The 23,271-nt window shown below is 37.9% G+C and overlaps 1 protein-coding gene across 1 annotated transcript in view; it reads right to left on the bottom strand.

The window, feature by feature from the left end:
- AKAP6 (A-kinase anchoring protein 6) overlaps nt 1-23,271 on the bottom strand; it is a 353,091-nt gene that overhangs the window by 283,741 nt on the left and 46,079 nt on the right. The window contains exons 3-5 of the mRNA XM_063090114.1: nt 12,259-12,488; nt 7,174-7,296; nt 5,997-6,140 (exon numbers count right to left, since the gene is read on the bottom strand). Coding sequence (XP_062946184.1) covers nt 5,997-6,140; nt 7,174-7,296; nt 12,259-12,488 — 497 coding nt within the window. The remainder of the gene's footprint in view (nt 1-5,996; nt 6,141-7,173; nt 7,297-12,258; nt 12,489-23,271) is intronic.

Below are 23,271 nucleotides of genomic sequence, written 5' to 3'. Positions count from 1 at the left end.
GAAAGTCAAGGTAAATATTTTATTCTTTCCTTTTTTTTTTTTCTCAGTTTTCAAGATGTTTAAACATAGTTCATGTGTTTTGATCCACTGCAATTCTTAACCTTGTTGAGACTCAAATTGTCCCTCTCTGGCCAGTGGGATTCCCATCAATTTGGCTTCAAGCTGACTATTCTAGTAGTCTTTGATAGCTTCGTTGCTTGTCTTGTACATTCCAGGCATTAAATCAGACATATTGTTTTAGAGAGACTCGATTTTTTTATCTTAAAAAATTTTTGACTGTACATATTTGTGGGGTACAGTGTGTTGTTTCAGTACATGCATATATTGTACAATGATTTGCTTAGGGTAGATATCATTTGATGGTGATTACATTCAAGATCCTCTTTTCTAGCTACTTAGAAATATGCAATATAACATTATTAGTTCTAGTCGGCCTAGAATGCCAGAACATATCCTTCCTATCTACCTGTTAATCTACCACTTCCTCTTCCCCCCGTCCCCTTCCCTTCTGGGCTTTTAGTAACTATTATTCTACTCTCTACTTTTATGGCAATGTCTTTTTTTTTTTTTTTAGATTCCACTTACGTGTGAGATCATGGGGTATTTGTTTTTCAAAATCAGACATTTTTCTAAGAAGTCTTGGTTTCCTTCAATGGGAAAGGTTTTTCCAGACCACCATCAAGGCAATAGGGATGCTCATTACCACCGGGTTGCTCATTGTTTCTAGGCTTTGCAAATTAACAGAGCTAGGAAACATGTACATTTAAAAATAAAACACCTTAGGAGTTCCATAACTGATATTTCCAATTCAAATTCAGGACTACAGTCGTTTTACCTAACATCTTCTATACCATATCTGTATGTCCTTTCTTCCACACCAAGAATTTTGGTTCCGAGTAACTCAGGGGGTGATGGAATTACACGATCTCATAATTAGTCATTTATTTCAACTTGCATTACACATATGAGAGTTTCAGAATAACAATACTATACCATCTTAATACGCGACTAATACTGGCCCTGAAGCAAACTACTAGGACAGGCTCTTAAAATATACCTGATCAAAGTGGCTTTCGTCACCACACAAGAAAGCCAGGTCACCTTTGGTTTGTCTAAACTGATCTTTGAAAGAAAAGAACTTATACCCTAGTTTCACTGTTCACCACAGTTCATATTACACAGTTTAAAGTTTGGAAGTTTTGTAATTTCCTTTACAGTCTTTAAGTTCCTTCTAGAAGGAAAAAAAAGCTTTAAAAAAATATGGCAAAGAACCGTATGATCACTAGTTCTCTTCCAGCGAGGGAAAAGCACTTTGGCTTTATACAGCATGCCCCAAGAGGCCTCCTGCCTCAATAAACCCTTCCAACCTTTGCAGAACATCATAGAATATGCAAAAGGATGAAAAGCAATGAAAATAGTGATCAACAATATACCAAAGAAACTGTACTCCAGTGCTGGGTGTGCCAGATAGAGCAGACTTTTTTTTTTTTTTTAATCTGTCCAATATAACAACTTGAAGCCGTAGGGTTATTATTACTTATTAGTTTAGGGTTATCCAATGATGAAGATGGATCTTCTCTTCAAGCAGTGGACTGTAAGCATCCCTTCATTCACCATTTCACGTGGCAAAAGTTGCACATTTTACATATTTTCTTTGTTCAGTGGTCTGTATGTCATTTCTTTTTCTATGAGGTGTGTCTGCCTTAGAAAAGTAGGGCAAGCACTGCATTTGTCTATTTTGCTTTATAGAGTGCAGTACCACATGCAAATAGATTCTTAATACATGCTGGTGTTACTGATATTGAATTCACAAACCGTAAAATAAAAGCTTGAAGATGATTATGAGAAAGAACGAATGAATCAGAAGATGTATCTAGATCACTTTGCACAAAGCTGTGCATCAGAAAGTCAGAGTTCTTGACTTAGATGTGTATTAGTTATCTGTGTCCCCACAGATTGCTGAACCTCAGTTTTCTCTTTAAAGTGCTAGATGGGTGATCTCTACTCTCAAGCTCTAAGATTTCCCTTTGTTTTCTTTCTCTTACATTTTGTGCACCCCTCCCATAACTAGTAGCCTGAGCTTTAGTTACCCAGAAACTTTGGTATATCTCTGAAAATCCTTGTAAAATGACCACTATTTCCTGCTGGTAGTAGAATGAGCAGCAGACCTGAATTCCAGTACTGGGGGCATTAAAAGATATCCCTCTGGCTCCTGCAGGTGACCCTGCCACATACTCTGAAATAACAGTGCAGATTCATAGCACCAGACTGAGGAGGAAAGATTTATGGTTTATTCAGAATGAGAGACAAGACCCCCACCCCCCACCCCAGGGTTAATACCCTGAGGAGCCCTTTTGATTGTGTTTTTCTTAGTTATCATGGTGGGTTCAGGCTATTATTCCTACACCCTCCTCCCCGCAACCCCAATCACACCCAGCAAAAACACACAAATTTCTTTGAGGCTCATTTTCATCTGCCTGTACCACTTTCTACTCTTTCTTCATCACAGTCATTTAAGATTTTATCCATTAAAAATAAATAATTAATTAATTAATTAATTTAAAACAATATTTTATCCTCTAACAATCTGTCCATACCTTAAATAGTAATATAGATTTGCTTTACCTGAGATAGAAATTTTCTAGTACTCTTGAAACTTCAGAGCATTTCAAGGGATAAAGGGCCTTAATGGTTCATCTACAAATGTTTTCTCTTGACCTATTCATAAATACTTTTTATTCTGGAGGAAAAAAGTTAAGGAGACGGAAGTTCTATTTGGGATTTCATTGCTGACTCATGGTTTGACCTTGAGCAGGTCAACCTCTTTCTTAGAGGTACTTTTTATATATTTAGATCATTAAGACCACGGCACAGCCTCTAAGGCTTCCTCTCCCACATAAATATCCACAGCAACTAGCTTGGCTGCTGTATTTAAACACCTACGACATGCCTGTTGGAAGCTAACATTAAAGACTCAACATTTAGGTCTCACATCTGTGAATGCAGAACAGGAAATGAAACCTCATAGGATCAGATTCCTATGAGGAGCTAATGTTAGGGGTCATGGTTAGGACCCTGTAAATGAGATAATGAAGAGATTGTGAAGATAACAATGAGATTGTGAAGCCAATGCCACCCTTACAGAAGGGTAAGGCAGACGGGAATGCAAGTCATCAATTAACCTTTTGGAAAGCTTCCTTTGCCTCCCATTGACCCAATAATTTCATTGCTAGGACTCTCACCTAAGACAATAATGGATTTACTTATTGAAATGCTATCACAGAGTTGTTTATAATGGTGAAAAATTATAAAAACCAAAGATCAAAAGAAAGGAGACATGATGTAGTGTTCCACATAGTAAAAAAAAAAAAAAAAAAAACAGATGCTAAAAATGATGCCGGAAAATATATTTAATGGCATCAGAAGATGTTCAAGACATATTGTTAACTGAGAAAAAGTAAGTTATAAAAGAGTTTTATAAAAAATTATAGCTATGTACACTCATAGAGAAAGAACTACTCTGTTCACAGTTTTTTTCTAGGTGGCAGCATTACAAATGATTTTTATTATACTGTTTATATTTTAAATTTCTCCACTCGGGATTTATTTCTTTGGTGAGAAAGAAAAAAAAGCAGAATTTAAACAACAAAGAAGTGAAGTCAGCTCCATGGCAAAACAAGGAATACAAGTCAAACCATGCATAATAATAAATAATATAAAGTGTGATATCAAAGCAGCTTAAGAAGACCAATGTGAAAGCAACAGGATCCTCAGACGCCAGCATTCTTTTTCAGTAAGGAGGGATCTGTCACTTCATTCACAGTTATCCTGTCTTTAATTCCTAAGGGCTCTATGTCAGGTGGCCAGGTGCTATTAGCCAGATACTAATAGATAAATATCACATCATTAATACTGGTTATTAAGACTTTTAACTGTGTTTGCTGTGATTGATTTTTTCTTTAAGTTTAGCAGGCTTGAAATAAAGACATAGGTGAGGAAAAGACATTTATTTATCTGAAATAAGAGTGGGAATGTAAACACGACTCATCCCTTCTCCCTTTTAATTTGACTGATTGTTTTGTTCCAGAGTATGGATGAATATATCACCAATCCACTTCTACAGTTTCCTACAAACTCACAAGGGAGGAGACATTTCTGAGGACAGATTCCATCACTTGACAAAGCAGGACCTTGTTTACCTCCAGGAGTAACCCTGACACTCTAGGAACCAGAACCTCCCACTGTCAAGCCTTGAGTAATTACCGGGGGAATGAAGATATCTGAGAACTTAGTGCTCCCTTGGGGGTACACTTTACATAACTAAAATTTCAGTTCTTCACAATTTCTTAGAAATTATTACAATATATAATTTTTGCTAATTGATTTCTGTAAATATATTCACTTTCATTAACTCAAACAATTTGTATTGGTAGATTTTTTTGTTCCTATGCTCATCCCTTCATCCATAAGAATTAAAAAGCAAAATGTATACATCCAGAACATTTTCTGGAAAATTTAATGCTGAGCATTAGAACCTAAATTAAAACACAGAATCCAGCTCATGTCTTAATTAAGAAAAGCCATTTTGGTGTTATGCCTTCTCATGCTTGACTGTCCATATTAGAACTTCAGCAAGCCCTAGATATACAAAACAAGATGAGAGTTATTGAATTCCAATAATGTGGTTTTAAATCTACCTTCACTGCCCTTTTCCAGAGGCCCCTTTGGGAAATAAAAATGAATCAAAATAACATATCTGACCACCAAGTGCAGCAACCATCCATTTTTAATGCCCCAATGAAACACTAAAATGGAGGATGAAGGGTCCATTCAAATAATCCTATAACACTGATTCAGGCTCCCCAAAGGACATTGTGCTCTACTTCTGAAATCAGCTACCAGCTAAGAAACAAATTCAATTTCAATGTACTTTCCAAACCTCCAGATTAATTTTACCTATAAGGTCATTTTTAAACTCATTGCTTACTTAGGTTGACTATAAACTTAGTGAGGAAGAACTTTCTTCTCTCTGATTACACACACAGAATTCTATTCATACCAAACAATGAGCAGGGTTTCAGAAAACACACAAAAGGAAAAGCAGGACCAATAAATGAGCTCTGAACAAGCACAAATATCAACGAAACCTCAGATCATCCCTTTCGACATTTAATCCGTGATAATAAGCTGCTCCCCACAGTATCCTAAATCTTACGCCCATCTGACCCCCATTTAGCTACAGACAGAAACCATTTTGTGAATGTCTAGTGAAAATCCAGATGTATACAAGTAAATTAACAAGTAAGTTGTGAAATTCCAGAAACAAAATCAAAGGGGCAACTGAGCTGGAGGTACAGAAAATATGAATAAGACAAGACTACATGAAAGACTTACAAGGATGAGATATTACTTCTCTAAGATTTAGACCTTACCTATTCCACAAAAGGGCAGAAACTGCAGATGATTTACAAGTAGTATACTATACTATTACAGTTAAATTAAAACTGGCAGGAGGGAGAAAGATGAACTAGATAGTTAAAATAAGGTAGTTACTGCAGTCAAACACTCGGTTTAGCTCTGTGAAAGGAGGAAAAAACGTGTGGTCAGAAGTGGGTGGCTGAAGAAAAAGAACTGGGATGGGCAATTAGAGACATGAAGGAATTATCAACAGTTAATATAAGCGGGTGGCAGGGGGTGATTTCCATAGGCAGAGTGAGCTAAAGAAAGACCTCAAGCATCTACACGGGGAAGTTCTTGCTTCTTTAGAGTTGTGTGGCATCTCTGTGACAATAATTCAGACTTTGAATGGAAGCAGAGGCAAGGTTTGACTCAGAAAGGTAGGTTGTAGAGAGGTCTAGTCTGGAAGGGGTTCAACTCAATGATCAAAGAGAGAACACTAACGACAAGGAAATTCCCAAGGAAATTTTATCTCTGAAGCCAGCAAAAAGCGGACTCTGTAATTAAGCTTGGTCCCTGTGGCCTGTCTACTCACTCACGCTATATCGAGGATTTGTGCTCCAGGACTGCTCACAAAAGTGTGAATAAGGGTCTCGCACTCCAAGCGGAGGGTAGAAGGTACGTGCAGGGTGATCTGGTCCGGAGGGACCTCTTCTCCTCCTTTCTCCCTCAGGTTTGTGCAAAGGTCAAGACCATCAGGGGCCCCAGGGAGCCCTCTCTATTAAAATGCCGCTGGGGTTTTATCACAGAGCTCCAAAGAGTGAGGATTAAATTGGCCAGCTTGACTCCAACAATTTCCCTCAGCTGACATGGGAAAATAAACAGATGTATCCTTGAAATGGACAAACGTTCTGTCATTATACGATGAGGGCCAAGAGGCCATCTTGACATTGGAAAAAGTAGTTAAGTACCTAATTATAACAGCATTCCTTCTTCATAGAAAGAATAGGCCCATCTTAGGTGGAAAATATTGGTACAGACACAGCTTTCAATCTATAAATAGGCTGTGTAAGTGCTACAACAAAAGCTGACAACAACCATGTGAGTAGAAAGTAAAATAACACACGCACAAAAGTACCAAAATATCTCTGGGAAGTAGGATTTGCAGGTAATTATTTTCTTCATATATGTATCCATATGTTTATTTATACATTATAATTTATTATAAGAAATATGAAATACTTTTTCAAAAAATAAGAATTTGGTGGGGTTTTTTGCTTGCCTGTTTGTTCTTCAGCATATACACAAAGATCCAGCATTTAAAATATACTAGTCGGTGATGAGTGCATTATATCAGAGTGGCACAGTTAGGAATCAGGGGAGAAGAGCTGGACAGAGAGAGGGAAAAATAACACAAAGGCTTTGTGTAAGGGCCCTGGAATCTGGTGATAGTCAGTGCTAGACCCCCCTTTAACTGCTCTGCCCACAAAGATATTACAGCAATCCTTGCCCATGAACTCACTCCAAAACTCCCTTTAAATGTAGCCAGAATACATTCTGTTTTTCAAACTGTGGGAGGTCAGCTGCACAGCGGGGCAGCAGCCAGGGTTTAGGGAATGACAGAGATTTCCGGGAGAGGCAACTTCCACAGGAATAAAGGAGTGTCAAGTAACATACAGCAAATGTAAATAGACACCAAGGCTGGAATGACCAGCCCCTCAGAAGGACTATAAACAGCCAGCACAGTCTCAGTCTCATCAGCAAGACTCTATTTGCCTTGGAGCCAGACTGAATCTGGGAATTCTGACCAACTCTGGCCACCAAAGAGCAGGCGGTGCCCTGATCCACCCCAAGCAGGAGGCTGGTGTCCTGGAGCCACCTCCCCGGCTTGTGTAAGAGCTGGATGAAACAGGACAGGACAGTGTCATTTATAGCAGTGCATCCCCCACTCTGCTTGTACAGTCAAGGAGGATTCGTAATCCCCACACACCACGCAAATGGCCAATGGGAGGATTTTAAAGCTTAAAAAAAAAAAATGTTTTACAACAGAAATAATCTGAGTTCATTGCAAAAACCTAGAAAAGATAAGACAAAAAAAATTAATCAGGAACCATGTCTGACTTGTTTACTTCTTATGCCTAGAGCCCCAAACAATGCCCGGCACATAGCAGCCACTCAAGAAATAATCACTGAGTGAAGAATAGGTAGATAAATCACCAATAATCCCATTCTTCATACAAAATGGTACATAACTTTCTAGATTGTATTCTATGTTTGTGTTGTTTTCTGCTTAATGGCATATCATGAATATTCTTTGATGTTAATAAATATGTTCATAATTCTTTATGGCTGCTTAGTATTCCATTTTATGAACATACAATATATATGTAACCAATCCTTTGAAGCTGGATGTTTGGCCTTGGAGCAGGTGTCATTTCCTTAAAGGCACATATATCCTGCTGGTCAATCACCAAATCCTTCTGAGTTTTTCCTTTTGTTAGAATGTAAATTCCATGAGAACAGGGGCCTTTATTGTCTTGCTTACAACTGGATCCCCAGTACCTCACATAGTTTTTGATGATCAATAAAGATTGAATAAACAATGATTCTTGTGGCAGTCCCTCTTCTTTTGATTTTTATTTCAACTGCACTGCTCCCATCTGAGCTACTAGAATAGCCTCCAGCCTGGTTTCTTTCTAGTATTTCTAACCGCTTTTCCCAATGCAATCATCCTTTACTGAATTTAATACCAATAATTGCCACTTATGTGATTCTCTTGTTCAGAACAACCTTAAAAATTCCAAAATGTTAGGACAGATTCAAAAGTTCTTATTCTAGTTTATCAAGGACCACCATACAAGAATCACAGAATACTTTACAATGGGAAGCTTCCTTAGAGACTTTTTTAGCCTGAAAGCATCATTTTGCACCTTAGGTAATTGAAGCTCAGAAGGTTCAAGGACTTGCCAAGGACACACGGCTGGCTAGTGACAGAACCCAGGTCTCTGAGCTTGCAGTTCATGGTTTTTTCCTTCAGACTGCACTGGCTGCTTCTCAGACAACTTTGCCAACTTCCCCTCCTATCCTCATTTCAGAGACAGTTTTCATACTATCCCTGAAATAGGCCTGACTCATCCTGACTCTTGCCTTTTGCTCATGGCATCGCTGCTGCCTAAATCATCCTCCTGTCCTGCCTCTGTGTCTGATCAAATTTTGTTCAAGGCCCAGTCAAGCCCTGTCTCCTCTACAATGCCTGTCCCAGTCCATGCTGAATTGCCTGCCCCACTCATTCCAGCACTTAATTATGTTGCCTTGCAATGGTAAATATTTCACAGCTGAGTGAAATAGCTCACTGCATGTGCAGAAAGGAAAAGAATAGTGGAAATGGGGGGGGGGGGGAACCACAACAACGTGCTGAGCCAGTCAAAAACATTCTGCTGCCAGAACACAGCACTTAATAAAGCCCAGCCGTCCAGGCATGGCATCTTGATGTTTCTTATCGCCCTTTCTTATTTTAAATGTAGAACTTAATTTGAGGCCAGTGTTTCTGGTTTTCTAATTGTACAGACTTCTACCTTAAAAGCAAGATTACTTTTTGCACTTTCAGGTACTGGATGGTGAGGTCTTTGAGGAAAAGGATTGTGCCTTAGTTATCAGTATTTACCTTGTAAATACTGTAAATAGAATACTGTAAATACAAGTACCTTGTGCAAAATTAGACTACTAATTTGGAAAAAGTCTAATTACTTTTCTATAAGTTATTCTACAAAGGCCCAAATTGAGGTTTGCTATGCTATCCCTAAGTGACTGATATCATTGACAAATAATAAGCAACTGTTGGATACATAGAAACAATGCATGTATTACTGACTAGGCCAGAAGGAAGATAGTCAAGAATTTTACTTAATAACTCTGCAAACTAACAAACAAAAATCTCTAGTATGTTTAATTTACCTTATGCTAGTCATTAGTGTATCCCCCATTCTATAATTTGGGAATGTACTGGTTTTTAGTCATGTTCACAGACATTTTTTTCTTTTTCTTAAGGTTTTCCTAAGAAGTGTTTGTGGGGGGGGGGGGGGTATAATTATATATGTGACACACAGAAAAAGAGATGGGCGATTTCTTTAAGGTAAAAGAATTAAAATAAGATACAAATATGAAAGACAGTTAATAAACTATAAATGTCATAAAACTGCTACATATTGTTGATATACTGACACATAGGTTTGGGTTTGAATGTCTGTTTACATACTTCTGAATCAGGGTCTGGATAACAGATCCATTCATGATTTATTGATGCATGAATGGTCCATTTCCACCTATTGACTGATAAGTGTGTGTGTGTGTCCAGATACTCACATATGTGTACATAATCAAGGCCAGATCTTATAGCCATAGCATGTCTGAAATTCTCGAGTGAGGGGGTGGGGAACAGATTATGTAGATGTGGTAGGGGCTGGTCTCTCCATAATACAGCATAATAATCTTTGTAGTCTCTTTTATTTTCAGTTTCTACATCATGGCAGAATAAATAGAACTATGACTTTTGGTTTACAATCTACAAAGCTGACTCAGTATTTTTAGGATAGTTCTATCAAGTATCTGACAGTTATAGTCCCTCTCTCCACCCCTCTCCCATCTCACCCCCACCTCCGCTTACTAGGATTTTGGGACATTTTTTCAAGTCATTGAGATGGTGGGGGCATTACATTAGTGCTAGACTTCACACATCCAAACATAGTGTTTTCCTTCAACTCTTCATATTGTGGAGCTATCTACCTTCTTCAACAATACAGTTAAAACAGTAATTTCTAGAATTCTACTTTAGGAACTGCCTTCAAAGCAAGTTCACAAGCTATATAATCAAATGAATATCATGTCTTCACATTCACCTCTTATTTTCAATCAAAGATTAATGCTCAGCTTAATAACCCAGCTTTCTTACCCAACACTTGGCTCTAAATAATTTTTGCCCATTTTCAAATATCAAATCTACCACCAAAAGCATGAAAGCTAGACACCATAGAGGACTTTCAAAGAAGTATGCAAAAATCTCTAAAAGAGATTCCAAAAAATGAATTCTCAAACTACTGTGGTATTATCACACTGTAATTGTGAAAAGGACAATATTTGATATAAATACCTTATGACTGGTTAACTAAATAGAATCATTCATATATATATGTATGCTATTTTATCTGTAATATATATATACAACTTATGAAAATATAAATATACATTATTCATGTAACATATAATGCCTTATACATAACACTCAATAAATATACTTTTTCAATAATTGTTCATAAAGACAGGATCAGTATCATTGATTTCCCCTTTTGCCTCAGGCTCCAATATGGCTCAGCACAGCATTGTTATTGATTCTGTCTTTATTTAAAATTTTGATATTTCATTCATCATGGATTTATCTGCATTAATTTTCATTTTTTAAAATGTCACATTAAATATTATATATCTTTATTACTAAGTTTTTTTGTCATCCTCTTAAACTTTGTCCCAGCCCTCCTTGGCCAACTCACTGGTTCAAGGAAGACAAGAGACATGTAAAGCAGCACCTCCCCTGCTAAGCCCAGCCTACACTGGCAACCTCCAGCCAACCAGCAGACATCTGAGCTAAATAAATGCTTATTGCTTTATACCATTATGAAGTTGATTGTCAGACAGTTAGAGTTAACTGCTAAATAGCATTGACAATTATAGGTCTATACAAATTAAGTATTTGGGGCTAGTGGACCCCAAGAATTTTGATAATGTTATTCAAAGTTTGCTGCTTATCTGAAAAAATTAGAGGTTATGGTAGATTATATTATTGATTTCTAATGTCAGTGGTTTTCCCTGTGAAAGGATTGGACTTCCTCACCTCATTGATACCAGGCTTGGCCATATGACTTACTTCAGCCAATGAAATGTGAGCAAAAATGAAGTAGCTGGAACTCTAGAAGCCACCCAGTTACTCTGCCATTACTCTGCCCTTCCTGATTTCAGAAGACTAGCATACCCCAAATGGGGCCACTCCTTCAGCATGGGGACAGATGATAAGGACATGGAGCAGAGCTGACGACTATTCTGCAATGGGCATGTAACATGAGCAACAAATACACCTCATTGTTTTGAGCCAGGAAGATCTACAAGTTGTTTGTTGCCAAAAAGTAGCTTAATGAAAGCTAACAGAACAAGAGAACTACTGTGAAGGAGAAGGTAAGCCTACAACTATTCAAAGATGATATGACTGCCTGCTTGGGAAAACTCAGGAACTGACTTAAAAATTCCAACAAACAAAAATATTCAGTCAAATAGCGGAGTAAAAAATTAACACCTAGAAATGATTAGTTACCATATATATAAATAACAAGCTTTTGGAAGCTATAAGAAGATTCCATTAACAATATAGCAACAACAAAGTTAAAATGCCTTGGAATAAACAACAACAAAGTTAAAATGCCTTGGAATAAATATAAGAGGAATGTGGAAGATCTAAACAAAGAAAACTTTAAAACACTACTCATGAATTAAAAGAAGAGAGAGAGAGAGATAAAAAACCAAAATAATAAAACATGTTCTTGGATAGGAAAATTCCATATCGTTTAAAATAGCAGCCTTCCCTAAACAAATTACATTTATTTTATAAATGTAATATAATTCCCAATACAAATAACAAAAGGTTTGCTTTTTTTTATTGGGGTGCGGGGGTTGAAGTGTGGGGATGGAAAATAGTCTGATTCTAACTTAAAAATGGACAATCAAGAATAGCCAGAAAAAACTGGAGGGGAAAAACAGGAGCAATGAGGGCAGACTAGTATAGCTAATACTAAAATTATAATCTATTTTAGTATATACCGGCAGCCAAACGCGGTTCTGTCCACCTTGTGGCAGCAACTGAGTCCCAAACAGCACGCAGTTGCTGCCACCAAACTTCCAAAAGAGACAAATGATAAAGTATGCCCAGTGACTCTGAAAGACTTTGTGGCTACTTCCGTGGAGGCGATGGACTGTTCTATTTCGGCCAGGGAACAGGCTGAGGTGCTCGCCTTTTGGAGGCAGATGAGGACTGGAGGCCTCATGCTGAACTGGCAATACATTGGTCAGAGTCAAATGTACAGCGAGTGTTAGCAATGGTGGACACCAGCGCAGAATGCAGCCTGATACATGGCAACCCGCATAAGTTTCCGGGGGCCACAGTGAATGTTGATGGCTATGGAGGACATCCTATAAAAGCCAAAGCTGTGTCTTTGCTGCTGAGCATAGGATGATTGCCCCCTCGTGTATATACTGTGTATGTATCCCCAGTAGCTGAATATATCTTTGGCATAGTTGTACTTTATGCGTTATACCTGCCAACTACATTGGAGAATTCCAGCTGCAGATATGGACAGTAAATCCTGTGTTATGGGGACATGCTAAACATGACCCACAGGTATTACCCAAGCCAAGACGTGTAGTCAATGTGAAGCAGTATCGCCTGCCAGGAGGACATGCAGAGATAGATGCCACTATATTGGAGTTTAAAAAGGTTGGCATCATTCGTCCCGCATATAGCCTCTTTAATGCCTTGGTATGGCCAGTAAAAAAAACCTGATGGTACCTGGAGAATGTCTATGGACTATCGAGAACTGAACAAAGTAGTGCCTCCTTTGCATGTGGCTGTGCCTTCAGTTCACGACTTAATGGATCAGCTGACAGCTCAGCTGGGAACTTATCATTATGTTCTGGACCTTGCGAATGCTTTTTTGTTCTATATATGCTCCCCATTTGGACAGAGTGGGCGTTTGAGCTACACCCATTTTGGGGGCAGTTGCCCAAGTATGTAACTAACCCAGTATGGGGTATGTCATCCTTACTAGGACCTTGGCAGTTCCTGTGATAGTTTCAGTAGCCATCAGGGCAGAATACAGAGCTGCTAACTGTTTCTCTGTCAGAGAATAACGTACTTCAGCACACTTCCAGAGCTGAGACCAGAACCCCATAGGTGTTCGGAATCAGTCTTGTGGCTGCCAACACCATAGTCGACCGGGCACAGACATATTCTTGTGTGGCCAATGTATCTGCTTGATGGATCTGCAGCAAGTTCCCCAGCAGTGTAGCTGCAGGATTCCCGTGGAAAATCATCCCAATGATGACTGCTAACCAGACCTGGTTGGTGCAGAATTTTCCCTTGACGTTACATGGAATGTCACCAAACAACACATTGTAAAAGAAGCAAAAGCCCACCTAAATTCTTGTAAGCCTTGGGAAAACTATAGTGTATGGGATGGGTTTTCATGGTTAGTAACTGAAAGGGCGGAGTTACAGGGACAGGCTGCAAGATGCACTGAATGTACCATAGGTACAGAAGTTGTGGGCTGGATCCCCAGTCCTCAATGTCAAGAGGTACAATATGATACTATCAATAGGTCAAGGACTACAGTAATACCAATACCACAGGGAACATTGTGGGTATGTGGAAACTATGGATGGGGTTTCTGGCAGAGACAAGACCGATTCTGAACACCTATAGGGTTCGGCAGCCAAATGCCTCAGTAATTAAAACTGTGTGATATTGGCACATAAATGCAGACAGACAATTGGAGAGAGTAGGTCTAGAAGTAGACCCAAATTACCTGGGTATTTGAGCATAAAGGAGGTATCTCAAATCAGTGGGGAAAAAAAAACCAACTAGATTAATATCTGGGAAAAAATTAAGTTGGATACACTATAAACCTTGATGAATCCCAAATGGATTAAAGATTTAAATGTAGAAAATGAAAACGTAAAAATTATTAGGAAAAAAATAGGTAAGTTATCTATACTCTTGGAATGGGGAAGACCTTCTGAATTCACAATCTAGAATCATTAAAAGAAAGATAAATTTAACTAAGGTGGAACAAGAAAGAAAATAAAAGAAAACTTCTGCATACTAATAAAAATATATACCATAAGTAAAATCAAAAGACAAATGACAAAACCAGGAAAAAAATATTGTAGTTCATACCTCATGACTTATTCCCCTAATAAACACAGGGCTCCTATAAATCAATAAAGACCACAACACAACTGAAAAATAAGGAAGGTATATGAACACAGTTCATAGGAAAAGTAATACCCATGGTCCTTAAACCTATGAAAACGTGCTCAAACTTTCTCATAGTAAGAGAAATGTAAATTTAAACTACACAGAAATATCATTTTTTGGATACAAGGCAGAGATTTAAAAATTTCTTTACACAAACTACTGGCAAAGGTACAGAAAATAGGTGCTTTTAAGCATTCCTTATTGGAGTAAATTAACAAAACCACTATTTGGCCATTTTTATCAAATTCCAAAAGCATTTACGCATTGACCAGCAATCCTACTTCTGAGAACTTATGTCTCTAATATGTTTACATTTTTTGTGAAATGACTTATGTTTAAGCCTATCTACTACAATACAGTTTGCAATATCCAAAGATTTGAAACAAAGTAAATATCCATCAATGTGGTACATTTATTCACCAGAATACTACACAGCTATAGAAAAGAATGATGATGCTAAGAAGGCCCTCCGTATTCTGACATAGAAAGATCTTTACCATACATTGTTAAGTTAAAAAAGCAATGTGTGGAACAGTGTGTATTGGATAAAATAGGAGAAAAACTAAGAATATATATTCATATTTGCTTATAAATGCATATACAAACTGTGGAAAATATGCAAGAAACAAGCAAGAATGAGGACCTACCTGGTTGGGGTACAGAAGGGCCAACCCTCTGCACTGGAGGGTGGAAGGGAACTTTGCACTGTGTATCTTTTCATATTTTTAAATTTTTGACCCTTGTGAATGTATTGCATATTCAAAACCATAAGACAACAACAAAAACTCCAAACTAGTTTGCTGTGGGTAATTTGAAGCTAAAGGGCAGTGGTCTAATTACATTGTCTTCAGTAAAACCTGCCCTTGATGAACACTTACGTTATAATCAGCAGTCCGGGAGAGCCATCACTCTTTACCACTAATCTGCTTTGAGGGATTTTATCTCATTTCTCCATCTAAAATATCCCCTTCCATCTTAGAAATAAAGCAGCTTATCCAAGGACTTCAGTTCAATAATTTCACCATTACAGGCACTTCTGTTACTATTCTTCTAAGCACTTCTAAAAAGCTAAAAACTTCAATTGAACAGACTGCTCATTAGAACCTAAAATGCAACTCATGCATTGATTGAAATGGCTTGATGAAGACCTTAATAAGCCTTTGCTTTGAATTAACTGCTTCAGTCTGCGGAAGGAAAAGGCCCAATCGGAATGATGGAGCAGTGCTCAGAATGGTACTATTAGTTGAACTATCCAGTAATAAGGCATATTTGCTTCATTATACTGGGCTCCCTGTCATTTTCTAAAACAGCAGAAATAGGATACTGTCATTAAGTCATAGAGCGGCATAGGAGAACCGATGAGATAAAATATTGAAGACATCAAGTTTACTGCACGAACTGCATCTACATGGACAGAGTTAAAGGGGAGGCTGAGAGACAAATAAAGGAGAGGAGGCAGGGCAGTCTGACGGAAGAAACCTCACTCTAGGGAGCGAAGACCTGCATTCTACTTACATTTTCCCATTAACTAGCCCATCAGTTAATTTGCCTGGGCATCAGTTTCCTGATTTGTAAAATGTGGTAATAATAATAATACCTTATCTGCTGTGGTAGAGACTCTGCTATGTGCTCATGAAACCTACTTCCTTTTCCTTCTGGGCACACACCCAAACAACATTTCTCAGGTCCCCAGGCAGTTAGGTGGGGCCATCTGACTGAATACTGGCCAATGGAATGTGGGTGTAAGTGATAAATTTTGATGCCAGGCCTAATCCCTAAAACCTCCTTTGGGATCCTCCATGTACTCTCTCTTCCTTGTCTGCTGGCTTGATTCATAAGACACAGAAGACTCTGAGGTCCTAGAAAACAAGACTCTAGATCTGTACTGTTCAAAACGGTAGCACTTAAAATATACCTAGTCCAAACTGAAATGTAATAGAAGTGTGAAATATACACTGGATTTCAAAGACCTCATATGAAAAAAAAGAATTAAAAATAGCTTGTTAATAATTTTTATATTGATTACATGTTGAAATGATAATATTTGGACAAATTAGATTAAATAAAATATAATATCAAAATTCATTGTACATATTTATTTTTACTTTTTTATTATGGCTACTGGAAAAATTTATATCATACTATATCATATTACATTTTTATTGGACAGCACTGCTCAGGATGGAAGTAGCCTCGGTCCCTGAATGACTGCATAGGGCAGAACTCTCCAGATACAGTGCTGTGCCATAGTCCAAAATGTACTTTCAAGGGGAAACTACAGGGCTCGACTCTTGTTCCTTCAACAGTCCATTCTAAAGTCCTCTGCATATGTACTTGCCCCAGTTAAGGAAAAAGGGATATGTTCATACCAAACCAGGGTGAAGGTGCTGGAGGCAGATTATCTTATGACATGATGATGGCTATGACCATCATACCTTCAGAGGCCAGAAATATTTGGCAAAACTGGCAAAGAAAAAGAGAAAAGGTTGGGAGATATGCAAATCAACTGAGAAAACTGAGCCTTTCTGATATAGACCGTTCCCCACACATATTAATTAGTACTAAAGTACAGAATCACTCAGGGAAGCCTTGAGCATACTCAAAACTTTACATTCTACCTAGTACTGGCACCTGCACTGGCCTGGCCAGCATCACCATAATGGGTGCAATTTTAGCCATTGGTACCCATGCATCTCAGATGGTGAGGCTGCTTCCATCCAACAAGAGACTCTGGAGAAGGATGTTCAGGGTCACAGAGTGATACAAGTGTAAGAAATAGTAATTGGTTTAGTACTGTCTTTTCCCTCTATTCTTGTAATATGAATCCTTCAGGAACATCACGATATTCATTTTCATATAAACATTAATAAACAATTTTATCCAGTAAATACTTCATAGCAATCTGTCCAATGAACAGGTCATGGGATATGTGTGGATACCCACCTGTCCACAAAGCTCATCAAGTCTTTTGATAGCAAGGTCACTGCTTAAAAATATCTGTTTATATTTCCTGTTGATAATTCCATAGAGCAAGCTGATGAGACATGTTAAGTGAGTTTTCCTTCCCTCATCTCCTCTCATCTTTACTCTCTTTGAAAGTAAAGATCTAGTCTAAGAGCATCAAGCACAAAGATACTAAAGAAAAAAAAATGGCAAAATTTTAGTTTCAGGTATTTCTTGGTCATATCAATTACAACTAAAATTCTATACATTATAGATAAATATAGATATATTGTTTTGATACATACAGATACAAATTCAAATACTGAAAAGCATTAATTTTTTATTAGCTACATATGTACTCACTGATCAAGTGCCACTTTTAATAATAGGTATTTGGTATGAATGAGTACTCATCAACTGCAATTTTGAAATTTTTTAAGTTACAAATCATGTAACAAATAAATTTTGTGTCTAATCTATCTCTCTTTTTAAGAGATTAATGCTTGAAAAATTTAACATGTGAAGTGTATAACACTCATTTTAAGTTTTATAATAAATATGTAATGATATCAAATATAATAGGACAAACTGGATAATAAATGTTATAATATCTCAAATATCATATAATATATTAGTAGTGAGATTTATTTAATATTATTACTACTGTATCAAAAAATGTTATCCAAGTTCTATCCCAAGCATCAATATCAATGCTTTGTATTATCTACTATATTCATTTTCTAAACAGGTCAAATGATAATACACAAAGACCTGTCTGTGCAAGATTGAAATCATATATCACCTAAAAACTGAAGCAGGGAGCAACTTCCCTAATTGCATAAAGAATGACAGCTCTAAATGAGTGAATAAAGATGAAAATTCCTTCTTTCTTTTTATGCTGTTGTGCTTTAAACTTTTGTGTTGTGAAATATGGCTTGCATAGACAAAAGTTTATGTGATAAATTTGAATCATAACAAATAATTACAGAGCGCTTCCGGTCAAGATGGTGGAGTAGATGATCCTCAGCATAACTGTCTCCCACAAATCAACCAATTTACAACTATTAAAAAGCAATGACAGCCAAGTTGGGGCTGCAGAGCTCAGGGGAAGAGGAGGAGAGACCTATGGAGTGCATGAAGGTGCAAGAAGCCACAATGAGAGTAAGAAAGAACTGCTCCAACCATTTCAAGCCCCAGCTGCTTCCAGCCTGGAGCTGCTGAGCACACAGAGTAGGAACTGGCAAAAGCCACAGCTGTACCCTTCGGACAGAGTTGCTTGGAGACAGCAGGGGAGAAGAGGGCCTTGGTGGCCCCCAGGCCAACAAGACTACTAATAGAGTTCCTGTGGACCCACATAGGAGCAAGGAGCCAGAACAACTGAAAAAATGGAGCCACTCAGAGGCCAGTGAGTCATCACAAGGGACTAGCACATGGCCTGTCCCATAGGAAGTGTCTGGAGCACGGGCAGTGGGGGAGACAGGCCCATCAGGAGAACACTGGGACACAGCAAGGACAGCTGATATGTCCCTCCAATCAGCCCAGGACCACTCAGTGGAGACTGGTCAGGAATATAGAACTGCAAGGAGTACAGTTTGCTGAAAAGACTCGGGCCCAGATCAGAGTTTCTGCACAACTCAGGTGTTCCAGATCTCACGAGAACCAGAAGTACCTACAAAGTCAACCATTAAAACCTGAGCTGCACAAAAAGCCTTCCTCGGAGAATCAGCTGTAAAACAACAATTTAGCTCAACCACAGGGCTCAAGTGCTGGTCCCCACAGGAAGTTCCCCCATTTTAGAAGTAAGCAAAGGACAACAAATTAGTTTCAGTGCAGAGTTTAAGTGGTAGGAACAGTAAATAACCCAACACAGAACTGAAAGAGAAAACAAAATACCCACAGACCAGAGACAGATTTTGATATTATCTAGTAAAGATCTCATATCACCAAAGAACAGCTATAAAACCTAGAAGGATCAAAAGTCCCCTGGGCTACTAAGCCAGGGAGGAGGTGGGGCTATGGACCGCAGCCCTCCTCCCCAACACCCACAACAAGTCCCAAGGGTGGGGAGCTGAGGGCCTCAGCCATGCCCCCCAACACCCAAACCAGCCAAGTGACATCCACCAGGCTGCCACAAGAAGCACCCTGGACTCCCAAGCTGGGGTTGGGGAGGGGGTGAGGGCTTCAGCCACACCCTCTGACATCTGCATCCAGCCCAGCAATGACCAAGCCACTGCCAGAAGCCCCCTGGTCTCCCCTGCAGGAATGAGGGGGTGCCATGGGACTTAACCACACCCCCTTCCTCCTTCTCCCACCCTATTTCCTTCCCCTTCCCCTCTTCCCCTCCCCCCCAACAGCTCTGTAACATCATAGAATGTAAAAAATATATATATTAATAAATAAACTTAGAAAAAATAAAATAATAAATAATTATAAGGTGAATACATGTGTAACCACCACTCTGCTGAAGAAATTGAACATTACTAACAGCCAAGATGCTCCCCAAATGCCCTTTTATCTAGAGGTGATTGAGCCTATTACTTTATAGTAATCACTTCCTGGGTTTTTTATTTTGCTTTGTTTTATCATTTTACCTACTTAGTATGCAAGTGTAATAAAATAGTTTAAGTGTTTTGTTTCTGATCTTGATATAAATGGAATCATATAGTATGTATTCTTCTATCTTGCTTCTTTTGCCTACCATTATGTCTGAAAGATTTTTTCTTCTTATCTTGGGTGTTTTCCATAATGAAAAATGTTCTAATATACAAAAGAATATATCATTTATACATAAAGCATAAAGAATAATAAAAGGAATACTCATGTATCTGTCACCCAGCTCTAAAAATTTCCCTCATTTCGTAACTGGGTTTACCTAACAGTTTCCAAAATGTTTTGACAAGAAAAAGAGAAAAAGCAGGGAAGATGTGTACAACTCTTTAACCACCACCTATTATTGATGTGATAGTTCAGATCCTCTAAGCATCTTGATCCTCTAAACATCTATACCAGTAGTACAACCATGCCAGTCTGACCTCCCAACCCCAGCCCCTTGGAGCTGCCTTGGCCTGGATGGTGACTGAATAATTCACTACGGTGGCCACGGCTGCTGAGGCTACACTGCGTGGAAAGGAACAGGTGCATGAGTAAATCCCTCTGGGGTCCTGAGGTGCAATAAGCTGCTTTTCTCTAAACCACCCACTCCATTCTCAGCCGGCAGAATCCTCTACATACAAAATTATTCTGTTGCTCTGATTCCAGTCCTAGAGACACATCATGATAGCTCATTCCCGGGTCCCTGAGAATGCCTTCCCTGAGTGCTATAGTGGCATCTTCCGGAGATATTTACTTCTTTCTGGTAATATCCAGCTTATGGCAGGGCTGAACAATAGCTCCAATTTCTTCCTATATCCTCCATGGTGGCCAGAGGCAAAGAGTCATTCATTCACTCACTCATTCATTCATTCATTCAAATAAATATTTATCAAGTGCTAACAGTATATAAGGCACTCCACTAGGTAGTGCATGCTAAATGGCACACGGAAAGCAGAGTGAGAGCTCTAGTAAAACCCCACACAGGGACAAAAAAGAAAACAATCATTGAAGGTGTACTGACTATAGGATAGTGAAATCTCTGGAAGAATGAATCAAGGTGTATAGTATAAAATAGTTGTTTCCTTTTTGGAAGTAGGTAAATTAAGTTATTTTTGGCTCTTTCATCCTGAGAGAGCCTATGAAGCTAGACACCAGGTGTCCCCTTATACTCCACTGCCCACACACCCCTCCGCCACACCACATCCTGAGTGTGCTAGAACTGGCAATAGGTCTCACTCCCACTACAGTAGCTTCTTATGGCAGACCAAGTAGTGTTGTTCATCCCTGAATACCCAATGGCTGACATAGAGGAGGGCCTCAATAAAAAACTGGTGTGTTAGTGAACAAGTAAGTATTTGCTACCTGAAATATCAACCACAATCTAAAATAAATTTTAAAATTAAGTTCCCTATGGAATTTCCCTTGGTATAAATAAGTCATGCCTTAAGATGTTGATACACATGTTAACTTGAATATTGAATAACTGTAAAAATTCTAAATGGTAAAGATTCTTTTTTTCTTTTGAGGGTATCTACAGAAGCTAGACCTTTATATAAATGACTGGGGAAAACGGTTCCTGCATCTAACTTAGGAGATGTCAATTATCATACTTCCAGCCAACATGCAACAGTGAGGTCACACCTATAGTTTGTATCTGGCACCCATTCCGATTGACCAGTGATCATCTCATGCCACATGTTAAATGTATGAATATCATGTATTATATATAATGAAGGTTACTTACTGTAAAATGACAATCACATGACAATGAAGGAAGGATGACTACAAAAGCCCTAACACTGTAAAAATGAAATTGTAGGAGGACCTCTGAAAACTATCAGTGAATTCTATTTAAACCTTGATTAATCAAACAAATATATTAATAAATGAAATAGTTGCATAGTTTATTTTGCATAAATACCTTAGATACAAACTCCCTTAAAAAGTCTTTAAAAGGCACCTGAAATGGCTATGCAGGTGTTAATATCAGAAAAAGTAAATTTCAGAGCAAAAAATATTACCAGGGATAAAAAGGGTCACTTTATAGTGATAAAGAATAAATTCACCAAGGGAATATAACAATCCTAAATGTTAATGTACCCAATAAGAGAGCTTCAAAATACATAAACAAAAACCAACAGAACTTCAAGGAGAAACAAATTCACAACTGTAATTAGAGATTTCAATGCCCCTCTCTCAATAATTGCTAGGGAAAAAAAAGGATATAGATGAAGAGAAGACTTGAACAACACTAGCAACCAACTTGACCTAATTGACATTTTTCGGTCAATTAGGAGAGTCAACTGATTCTCTCAAACAACAGCAGAATACATTCTTTTCAAAAGCCCATGGAACATATACCAAGATAGATCATAATAAAACAAATCTCAATAAATTTTAAAATATTTGAGTCATAAAAAGCATACTTTCTCACCACAATGAAATTCAACTAGAATAACAGAAACAATAACAGAAAGATCTCTGGAAAATCCCCAAATATTTACAAAATAAGTAATGCACTTCTAAACAAAACACGAATCAAAGAAAAAGTCAAAGGTAAATAAGAAAGCATTTTTAAATGAATGAAAATAAATATACAACACATAAACTTCTCATGCTGCTGCTAAAAGCAGGACTTTAGGGGAAAATGTATATAGCACTAAACACTTATATAAAAAATAAAGGAAGGTCTCAAATCAATGACCTCAGATTGCATGATAAAAAATTAGAAAAAACAAAAACAAACCACTCGTACACATAGAGAAACCTTAAAATTGTGACATACATTTGGCCATGGGCAAGCTATGCGGGGGATGAACCTTCTCAAAGACATCCCAAACCCTGTTAAATATCAACTCTGAAACATTGAGGATGTGTGCCCACAGTCACCGGATCTGATAAACACTGTAGGCAGCACTTGGCAGAAACAGTAAGTTCTTTTGAAAAGCCCAAACAAACAAATTAAGAATTGAAAAAAGGACATTATGCATACTGAATTTATTCACAGGAAGCAACCTTTGATGATCTTCTTTTTAACTGGATAGCTCTCATACTTAAATCACACGTACTTAAATGCTTAAATCTCATACAAGAGTACCATTTTCATACATCCGAAGTTGTCAAATATTGGTAATTCCATATTGTTCAATTTAATAATTCCTGAAACTGATTATATATACACAATGTTAGAAGAGCAATAATATTTCAGCTTTTCAAGTTTATTAAATCAATGTAATGTACAAACAATAAGATAATATTCTTTTAAA

The sequence above is a fragment of the Cynocephalus volans genome, chromosome 3, assembly GCF_027409185.1.
Source record: "Cynocephalus volans isolate mCynVol1 chromosome 3, mCynVol1.pri, whole genome shotgun sequence".
Classification (NCBI taxonomy): domain Eukaryota; kingdom Metazoa; phylum Chordata; class Mammalia; order Dermoptera; family Cynocephalidae; genus Cynocephalus; species Cynocephalus volans.
The sequence above is the reverse complement of the archived record's forward strand: the minus strand, read 5'-3'. Positions and strand labels throughout refer to the sequence as shown.